This window comes from Morus notabilis, unplaced genomic scaffold (assembly GCF_000414095.1).
Source record: "Morus notabilis unplaced genomic scaffold, ASM41409v2 Scaffold216, whole genome shotgun sequence".
Taxonomy (NCBI): Eukaryota; Viridiplantae; Streptophyta; class Magnoliopsida; order Rosales; family Moraceae; genus Morus; species Morus notabilis.
In genome coordinates this window covers 3,587-14,398 of record NW_010367562.1, presented here as the reverse complement: position 1 = coordinate 14,398, position 10,812 = coordinate 3,587, and the positions used below count along the sequence as shown (strand labels likewise).

General features: G+C 35.7%; 1 protein-coding gene across 1 annotated transcript; it reads left to right on the top strand.

The window, feature by feature from the left end:
• Positions 1 to 2,781: 2,781 nt before the first annotated feature.
• LOC21386212 (bZIP transcription factor 17) lies at positions 2,782 to 8,086 on the top strand. Its single transcript, XM_010112796.2, has 2 exons — positions 2,782 to 4,831; positions 7,354 to 8,086. Exons 1-2 carry the CDS (start codon positions 2,893 to 2,895, stop codon positions 7,806 to 7,808), a joined length of 2,394 nt encoding a protein of 797 aa, XP_010111098.1. The 5' UTR covers positions 2,782 to 2,892; the 3' UTR covers positions 7,809 to 8,086.
• Positions 8,087 to 10,812: the final 2,726 nt, after the last annotated feature.

Below are 10,812 nucleotides of genomic sequence, written 5' to 3'. Positions count from 1 at the left end.
GTATTATGCATAATGAGATTATGTAGAACTGAGACACATACACACTTTGATTTTCTGATAATTTCTGTTAAGCATAGAAAATGAAAATTTAGTCTATCAATGGTCATAGATAGAATGATCGTAATCCTGATTTATTAGTAGCTCCTATTTATGGATTCGTATTATTTTACTTACTTGATATGGATTTTGAGTTTCTAAATCCAATTCCTTGTATCTTGAAAACATGATGAAATGTATAACTGAGAATGTTAATATACAAGATGGAATCCATTCCTTCTTTCCTGAAGAAGTAGATAGATAATTTCCTTAAAGGTTGATTCTAAGTAATGAGCTCGTATTCATGAATTTGTTTTATGTACATACTATTTATTATAGAATCAATGATACTCAAGAGTAAAGATGTAATTAGAGAGGTTAGCGGATTTTATCTAACTCTAATTATGAATTATTTATAAAGGATTGATCTATATGTAGTGACTATATCAAATGGACACTTCAAGTTCTTAGAAGTAAATTATGTTTATGATTTTGAGAGTACGATTCTAAGTTTTTAGTGGAGTAACTTTTGAAATTAATAGAATTAATTAATTATTTAAAGAGTTTAATTAATTATTAATTTTATTGGAACTCAGAATTATAGGTTCATGAGTCTTCGCATCATCTTTGAAATATTTGCAAGACAAGGTGAATTATTGAGACTTAATATCACTTGAAATAAATAATGTGATGATTTAATTAAATTAATTTTGGAATACACTGTGGTGGGACTACAGGAGGCCACACGACACATGGTGAATCCCACTAAGATTCAGTTGCTTGCTCTCCAAGATATCCGGTTTACTTGTTTGACAAGTTTTACAATCAAATTCAAAAGTAAAGTGAAGTTTGACTTTAATTAGATTTGAATTTGAGCTACAATTAGAAACTGGATAAAGGAGGAATATTTTCTCCTTCTGCTGCCTGTAATTTACGCCAACCACAGGGAGATCTCCCTATGGTGTGGCCGGCCATAACATATATAGATGTGAGAGAATTTTTGTTTCTAAAATTAAATAGGAAACTATATTTTAAATGAGATTTAAAATAAAGTAGTAACCATTTGTCTATTGCTTTGCCTTTAAGTCAAAGCAAATGAGTCCTTCTAGTGTTTTATAAATAAGAGACAATAGAAAATTAAAGATCACAATTTTTACTCTCTATTTCCCATAGGTGGCTAGATTTCCCAGAGAGAAGAAGAGAAGAAAAGTTCTTTCACTTCTTAGTTTTATCACATACATGCGTTGATAGTGGTGAAATACAAATTAATGAGTGATCAAATTAGAATAGTTCTATATTAGAGCTCACATTCTAAATCTTGCAGATTTCAAGAACAAGACGAGGAAGATTCATGGGTTTTCTAAAAAGGATTGGAACTTGAATCGTTCGTAGTCAAAGAATTTAAGTTATCAACTTAATAATTTATTAGGTATTTATCTTTACAAATTGATATGATTAATTTATTATTGTGTAAATTAATATATTTTATAGAGTATTTAAAAGTGTTATAAAATTTTTTGTTATACTATCCGCACATACATGCTTTTACATTCAAAATTATTTTGGAAACCAACAAGGGGCCCACGTGAGAGAGAGAGAGAGAGGGGAGTAGTGAGTCCCGCGTGAGAAAAAAGAGAGAGGGAGGAGCGTGGGTCCTACGTGTGAGAGAGGGAGGGGGTGTTTTGTAAAAAAAAAAAAAATTAATTTGTATTATCTTTGTATTATTGTTATTTTGTTTATTTATTTTAGAGTTATTTGTGGTTTAATTTTGTCTGTCTTAATACTGTTTTGTTCTAAATTTTTGATACTCTTGTAAAAAATTACTATAAATAATTCAAAAAAATTAAAATCAATTAAAATCACACTAAAATAAAATAAAATAACACCTTATTAAAAAACTAAATAGAAGTAATTTAAAACGAAACGATGTAAGTGAGCATGTATTAGGATAACATTCATAGAAAAAAAGAAAAAAAATTGAATAAATTGTTTCTAAAATGAGTGTAAAAAAAATTGAGAACCTATTAAAAAACGTAAATTATTTATAAATGGTTTAATATTTTTTATGAATTGTTTTATAAATAAATTATTTATAAAACTTATTAAATTATTTATAAACTTTTTTTTTTTTATCATTTGTTTAAGATCTTTTTCTATTTTTATCTTTATTTTTTATTAAGGTTCTTTTTTTTCATTTTAAAAAATTAATGCGTAAAATTAATATTGTAAATAAATTTTGGTACAAGTGTAGTTAACCCTTTTGATGAATAGTGTTATGCATCAACTGACCGCATAACATGCCACACGTCCCGCTCTTGTAAGAAAAGCCAGAAGCCGTTTAAAAAAAATCAGTGCGTGACGGAGACGAGACTCTATCATCTCGTTGACGACCACGTGAGTTCTCAAAGGCACACCACCGTGAAAAAGTCGGTTTTTCTAACAGAGGCAAAAAAAAAAAAAGAAGAATCCAGATACACGCGGCGTTAAGCTTACTCTCGGATAACGCTCTTTCATTATGTCTACGCGCTTCCCCCCTCGAGCCAAATCACGCGACTCTTCTTGAGCGACAAATCAGCCTCAAGGGTCCCACTACTGCCATCTAAAGCCAACACGTGTAATCACATGTATACGTTCTTAACACGCGCCGAGGCTTTGACCTAGACTTTACTGAACCAGTCAAACCAAACCCCTGGGGCGCGTGCACACACGCGCTCGACCCCTAAACTAAAACCCCCAAAAGATCCTCTCTCTCGTTTTCGTCTTCATCAATCGTCCATTTGGACTTGTTCCAATTTTCCGATTTCTTTTCGTCTCTCATCAATTCTTGTCTCTCTAACAAACAGAAACCCTAGAGCAATGGCTGATCTGGTGGTCGCAGACCCACCGAAACAGCCTGATCAGAGCCCTACCGCCGTCGATTTCTCGGCCGAATTCGAGCCCCTCTCGATTCCTCCTCTCGATCACCAATTCTTCTCGTCCGACGACGCCGCGTTAAGGGAGGATTTTTTCTCCGATCTAGGGTTGGGGTTGGAAGAGAATTGCGATTACGATTTCACTTTCGACGATATCGGAGATGATCTCTACCTGCCTTCCGAGACCGAGGAATTCTTAATCCCCGACGGGCTCGATATTGGCCCCAATTCTCTCTCTCCGAATGGTACTAATTCCGATCGAGATGTTAATCCGATCTCTGAAGCTGATGTGGCTGCGAAATCAGCGTCTCCGGAATCGGAAAGCTCTACTGTCTCCGGCGTTAGGGATTACGATGTCGCCGGTTTTCTCAATTGTCAGTCGTCGGAATCTGGAGGCTGTAACAGCGAGTACTCTCGTAATTTAGCTGATCGTAAGTCTAAGATCGATGGAGTTATGGATTCTCCGTCTCCTGATTGCGGTAATTGCGATCAGGAGTGCTCCGGCGAAGCGGTGTCGTCTCAGGGATCGGGAAATTGCGGCTCAGGCGTTTCGGAGGGGGCGAATTCACCTGCGCATTCTGGTAATTCCGATAAAGACGTTTCGTCCTGTGTTTTTGTCGATCAAAAGGTCAAGGTGGAAGAAGTTGGGAAAAATTACATGTCGAAGAGGAAGAAGGAGCCAGAAGAAGGGAACGCGGAATCGAGGACTCCGAAGTACAGGAGATCGTCGGCGCCTGCAGAGAATACGCATTCACAGTCCACTTTGAATCCTTTGAGCGATGAGGAAGAGAAACGGAAGGCGAGATTGATGAGGAACCGCGAAAGCGCTCAGCTTTCCAGACAGAGGAAGAAGCATTACGTAGAAGAACTAGAAGATAAGTTGAGAAGCATGAATTCTACAATTACCGATTTGAATAGTAGGATATCATATATTATGGTTGAGAATGCGAGTTTAAGGCAACAACTGAGTGGTGGTGGAATCTGTCCGCCGCCACCACCAACACCGGGGATGTACCCGCATCCCCCAATGGGGCCCATGCCTTATCCGTGGGTCCCATATGCGCCATATGTAGTAAAACCACAAGGGTCTCAGGTTCCTTTAGTTCCCATTCCTAGATTGAAACCCCAACAGACGGTGTCAGCTTCTAAGGCTAAGAAATCAGAGGGTAAGAAGAGTGAGGGTGGTAAAACTAAGAAGGTTGCTAGCATTAGCTTTCTGGGTTTGTTATTTTTCGTCTTTCTTTTTGGTGGGCTGGTTCCTATGGTGAATGTTAATTTCGGTGGTTTGACGAACAACGCTCCTGGTGGGTTAGTTTACACTAGTGGGAGGCTATATGATCAGCACCGAGGAAGCGTTTTAACAGCTGATCACCTTCTGAATGGATCCGGAGAAAATATGAGAGTGGGAAGTTTTAACAGCGTACAACATGAAAGAGGCCGTGAACAAGGAGAGAAGTTGGAATGTGGGGAGAAAGAAAGAGGCTCTCAGGCTTTACCGGGCTCTGGTGAATTTATTCGTCTTGGAAATGATAGCGAGCCTCTTGTTGCTTCTTTGTATGTTCCAAGAAATGATAAGCTAGTCAAAATTGATGGGAACTTGATAATTCATTCTGTCCTGGCGAGCGAAAAAGCTAAGGCCTCTCTTGCGCATTCGGAAATGAAGAGCAAGACGGAAACCAGTTTGGCAATCGCTAGAGATGTCGCTCCATCTTATGCTGTTCCTGAAGTTGGAGGGAATAGAGGGAGACATGCTCCCTTGTACAGAAACCCCGTGGAAAGACACAAGGCTCTTTCTTCTGGTGCCACTGATGCTACAAATGACCGTTTGAAGTCAAGTGCTGCAGATGGTAAACTACAACAGTGGTTCCGTGAGGGTCTTGCAGGTATGATTTCCTATATGTACTTATGATTGTATGCTTGTCTCTTCTGTTATCTTCAATGCTTTAGAAATCAATATGGCATGCTCTTGGAGTTCAAATTAACTTTTATTCGGTTTTTAGTGATGACAATAGCCAATTTAGAAGTTCTGATCTGATAAGTAAAATGAGTTGTCTTTGCAATTAAGAATTTTGGTAGTAATATTCATTCTTTTTAAATTCAGTTCAATAAATGAGTATGACGTGTAATAAATTATTGCAATCATGCTTTCATTGTTCCCCTGCCATTTTGACAAAATTAATCCTGGTCTTTTTATCTGTCTAAATCAGACACCAATAAATACTAACTAATTTTGTGTCTATACATATTCATTAAATTACCGCCCTCTTTTTAGAGAAGGTCATTTTGATGCGTGTTACTGAATTGAGATTGTCAAGCTTAATTTCCTGATATTCTGACTTCAAATCAGATGTTATGACAAGAATCGTTGTTTAGTTTATCCATCTATAGTTTGATCATTGCTGTATGTATATTTTTAGCTCTTTTATGTGTAATATTCTTTCATTTCAAGTTTGTCATGCTTAGCTAGTTAAGCAACTAACACAACTTGATGTCTAGTTTGTTAAATCCTTGTCAACGGCGAAAGTTCATCAATAAGTAAACCATGTCACTCACCTCACCAACAAATTGTTGACACCGAAAATTCACGAACAAGGTCGAACTTGTTGCTCATCTCACCAAATTGAATCACTTTACATTGAACTGTAACTTAAATGCAGAAAAAGACATATAACTTGTTATAGATTTTAAAGTGGGTCTCCCTCACTTGAGAGCTACGTCCATTAGGGTCTTTGGGGAGGATAGTTTCACTATGATTAAGAGAGACTATGGTGTGTAATTGCCAATACAACTTAGGGTCCTTTTTTTCGGTTGGGGTGAGAGCTGTAATCTCCTACTCTAGCCTTACGATAAATAAATAGTAAATGTGGAAATTATCTTGTTTTCCCCTTTTGAAGTATCTTGTTTCCCAATCTGCGTGGTCAACCCTTCTCTATAATGCGGATTTTGCGTTAAGGAAAATTTCCTAACAAGGATCCCTTAAAATCCGGAATTAGTTAGTATTCTCCCAAGTAATTATCTTGTTGTCCACTTCGGTGCCAACCGATCTGCAAAGAGCCTTTCCTTGAATTAATTTGGATGCACTGGATCTTCTTTCCCAACGAGACAATCTCAACCAAGGTGACTTGCTCAGCGGTGGTTCAGCAATTTTAATATTTGTATCTATGGTTTATCGAACTAAATGTAATGCGCTTAGTTGCTTGAAACACTGCTTTACCCATCATTACTGAATTTAATCTATTCTTGGTATCACAATTATCTTTTCTTCTTTACTAATATTATCTTATATGATTATTTTTTTACTTATTTTGTTTGGCCCTTTGATACTTTTGTTAACACAACTGCTCTTGATTTTTTTGTGTGATCGTAATGGTTTTGTACCAGGTTCTATACCTTGTTATATCCTATTTTTTAGGTTTGTTCGGAAAATGTACCCTTGGTTCTTTTATCTTATCAGATATACCTTCATATCATGTTTAATACATAAATCCATGCCTTTATTAGTCAACAATTGATTTGACCTCAAAAAACCAAAGATACCCTTGATAGAAAAATTAACTACTCTAAAAAGAAGAAGATGAAAAGGAAAATACTATTTTATGAGGTTTTCTATTTTTTATGGCCTCGTTCGATTCGTGGATTCGAGTTTCAATTTGAGCTGAGATGTGACATTTTATGAGAGCTTTTAACTGTAACAGAAAAAGTTAGATGTGACATTTTTTGAGTACTTTTAATTGTAGAAACCTAGATCTGAAAACTCAAATTGGTGAAATGAATGAGGCCAATGTACATTTTTGAATATTTTATATTTTCCCTTGTATTTAAGGGTATTTTGGGTATTTTAGTTTGAAATGGAGTATTGACCATGAGAAGATATGAATTTGTGTATTTAATGTAATATGAAGGCTTACATTTGATGAGATTAAAAACTTAAGATATACTTTTAGAATAAATTTAAAACTCATGGTACAAGAAGGTAAATAGCCCTTTTGTAGTTTATATGTTTACGTGCTTCGCCGTTTTTCTCGCATTTCAAGGACAAACATTTGCTTTACACGTTTTCTAGAAGCTCGATTGTTACATGGAATAATTATCTTTTTTCGTTAAATAAAGTACTGGTGTTTGTTAAATAACAGTGAAGTTTAGGAAAATAAAAAATAAAAAATAAAACAGTGAACTCGGTCAGTAGTCCTGGTCTTCTGACTTGAAGATCGACTGTTTCTTTCCTTTTAACTATTATTTGGTGGTTCGTCCTACAGACTTAAGGATGAATTAATCTGTGACATTTATTCCTTTCCCTTTTCCTTTTTTAACCATATGTCTATCTGCTGTTCTATTTGAACTTCTTCCAAATCGTTGAAAAGGTTTGTTGTTATAGTATTGTAATTCGCACTCTTGGATTCTGCAGGACCAATGTTGAGTTCTGGCATGTGCACTGAAGTCTTTCAGTTTGATGTATCACCTGCTTCTACTTCAGGAGCTATAGTTCCTGCATCCTCAATTTCCAATGTTTCAGCAAAACAACGTCAAAATACCACACAGAACGGGAGACGCCTAAAGGGGGTGAATAGAAGGATCCTTCGAAGACTCCCCGCACCCCTCTCTGATTCTAATTTTAACATCAGTGAAGAACGCACAAGTAGGAATCTGCGGAAAGATGAATTTCAAGGTAGTAGAAATGTCTCTTCTATGGTTGTTTCTGTGCTTGTTGACCCTCGAGAGGCTGGGGATAATGATGTTGACGGTGTGATGAAGCCAAAGTCACTTTCGAGGATTTTCGTAGTTGTGCTCATGGACAGTGTGAGATATGTGACTTACTCCTGTGTGCTTCCGCGATCTGGTCCTCATCTTGTAACTGCTTGAGGGTGAATAGCGGAAGCTTGTGTTAGAGTTCCAAATTGATAACTACATCGAATTCCAATCAACCAACTCCCAGTTTTGTAAATAGGATAACAGTCTCTATTAGATTTTTAACTTCTTTGTCTGCTCTGAACTTCTCATACTATCCTTACCTAGCTTATATTAGTCGTACTTTATAATTCAGTGGTTGAGCTTGGGTAAAACGCCCCAGTTTGCCACTTGTTTGTATGGAACACATGGATTTTAACTTTAATTTATCAATTCGGACTATTATAGGGAAATTGATACTTCAATAAGGTACTTGAGGAAGTTTCTTTTATCATTCTGGTGTTGGGGTGAAAAAAGCGAAACAGAACAACCTGTTTTTGTCATATTGTACAGAAATATCCTCTGGACTGAAACAAAATGGGAGAAGATGAACATTCCATTATTCTTTTAGCAATGAATAATATCATGAATTAGTATGAACTGTGAAGATTATTATTATTCTTTTAGCAATGAATAATATCATGAATTAGTATGAACTATGAAGATTATTACATTGTAACTTGTGTGATTCCACAGTGGAAGTCCCTAGACATGGCAGGGATTAAAAAATACCAAGTTGGAGCTGATTGTTATACACAAGGAATACATCTTATACAAAGGAAAAAAAAAAAAAAAACCCAAAATCTATGAGTTGAGCAAAATGACATCACAGATGTAATTCTGTGTGTAATTGAATTGTACTAGTGCGAATAATATAATAAATAACTAAGAAAAGGTGAGCAAACGAATGGAGGCCCCTGTTCTACACTGGGAGTAGGTCTCTTTCCACTTGCCCTCTACACGGACGGAAGAAGTTAATGACAATACTCTTATCGATTGAATTCCATACAATTTTGTAGCTCTGCAGTATGCCACCTATTGACAGCAGCCCATAGAAACCATATAAAAGCGGCTTCATCGACGGCAAAAGTAGTGATGTTAACGACGCTAAGCAAAGGGAACCAAACAGCGAAGAACCATATCGGATCACTGAGTGATCAGAACAATTTGGAGAGCGAAGACGAGGAGCAATTCTCAGCTCGATCCCGTAAGCCAAACAATAGGCCAACAGGCAAGAAACGCCGAACCACATGGTTACGGGGTTCGTCTCAAATGGAGAATTCGCTTTGCATTGGCACTGCAGTTCAATTAAGTGGAGGATCACGGGAATGATGAAGGCGACAATTGGATGGGGAAAGTTGGGAATGATACGGTGCTGTGGTTGGAAATAGTTGATTGTGGGCATGTTGTACACAATGTTGAAGGAAGGCTGCTCATGTGGGAGAGAACTCCGCAGGTCGGCGAGAGAGAAACTCGGCCTTGAAGAATTGCGTGCCATAGGCTTCCAAAGTGGCTTTGAAGGAAAGAGGAGAATTGGGGGGAAAACGCTTGTGTATTGTGCAACATTTTCTTTATCCCTTAAATAGAGTTTTTTAAGTCAATAGTTACAAGTTACAATGACTCCATGTAGACTCGTATGTGTGTGTGTGTGTGGGGAACAAAGTTTCAATATAAAACTTTTGGTGCTCTTTTTAGTGCATCTTAGATAGGTGGTCCAAAGTTGCCCATAAGGCCGTCTCGTTAGAAAGAAAAAGAAAACGAAATAAAATAGAAAAGACAAGGTCCACTTCGTGGAAGAAATCACCCAATTTCTAATAATTCAACTGCTTTTATCTGTTTTCAGTTCTAACTGTTTTTCTTTCGTCTGAAAATCATTTATACATGTGTTTGAGAAGCACGGTTTTGTAGGTGACTAAGATTAAAATTTTTGTTGACATGACATAAGTATATCATATACAGTTAGCAAAAAGAGAGAATCTTTTTTCCCATTTTCTTTTAGTTATTTCTTGCCATTTTTCACTTAATTATATATAACCTTAGCAAAATTGTAAAGCCATGTATGCCCATAAGAGATATTCTTTTATAAAAAAAAATATGTGAACTCACCATTTGAATATATTATTTTATGATTTTTACGTCTTATTTTTAGTTAATACTTTTTTAAATAATATAATTATTTGATTAAAGAGTATATAAATTAAATGTAAGGGATAAAAATAAAAAATTTATCTATTCTAGAGTATTTATCTCATTTTCTATCTTTTATATGGAGAATTTAATCACTCAAGATAGGTGGTCGGAAGTCCGTAACAATTGAATCTTCCGAGTAGACTTTTCAAAGACTTCAGAATCAACTCTCTCACTCTATCTCTCTCTTCAAGGACTCTAGAATCAACTCTCTATCTCTCTCTTCATTTTTTATGTCATTTTCTTTTCTTTTCCTTTTCACCTATTTATAAATTGAGGTGGGGTCCCTTGTCAAATGGCATGCATATGCTGAATATAACTCGAATCATAACATCTTACATTTGAACCTAAATCTGGTTAACAATTGCTTTTCAAATGAGAGAATCTCTTATGGGACGGGAGAATTCAGATCATGATTCGAATCATGGTTTGTGACTTGTTACAGTATTTTTTCTCATAAAAAATACACGTAAAACAAGAATAATTCTGAATTATGATTCTGAATCTATAAACCAAACGGCCTCTTAGATTTACTACCTCCATATCAGTGTAATCTATCATTCTATTTTCTCATGTAACTTTAAAGTTATGACACACGTATATAATAATAAAAAAAAGAATGAATGAAATTACCCTATTTTCCCCATTAGTGATGCATATTAATTGCTTGCTTCTTTTGTTTGTTTGTTTGTTTTTTTTTTTTTTTTGGTTTTTTTCTGGTTTTTTTCTGGTTTTTTTGGTTTTTTCTGGTTTTTTTGGTTTTTTGTTTTGTTTTGTTTTTTTTAAGTCTGAAACCAACTAATGTAATACTTCTAGGTCACAAACTATATATATGACCAGGTTAAACAATATCAAACATTATTCTTAGAACTATTAAACATTAGTACCAGTGAGGTATTATTTTTAATTTGATAAAGAAAATTGTAGTTTTGTTTTGGGTTCGTTTTACAAT

Excerpts from the sequence above, each read along its gene's own strand:
- LOC21386212 (XM_010112796.2), top strand. The coding sequence starts at position 2,893 with ATGGCTGATCTGGTGGTCGCAGACCCACCGAAACAGCCTGATCAGAGC. Across the intron at positions 4,832-7,353 it reads GTTCCGTGAGGGTCTTGCAG|GACCAATGTTGAGTTCTGGC; the intron begins GTATGATTTCCT and ends TGGATTCTGCAG.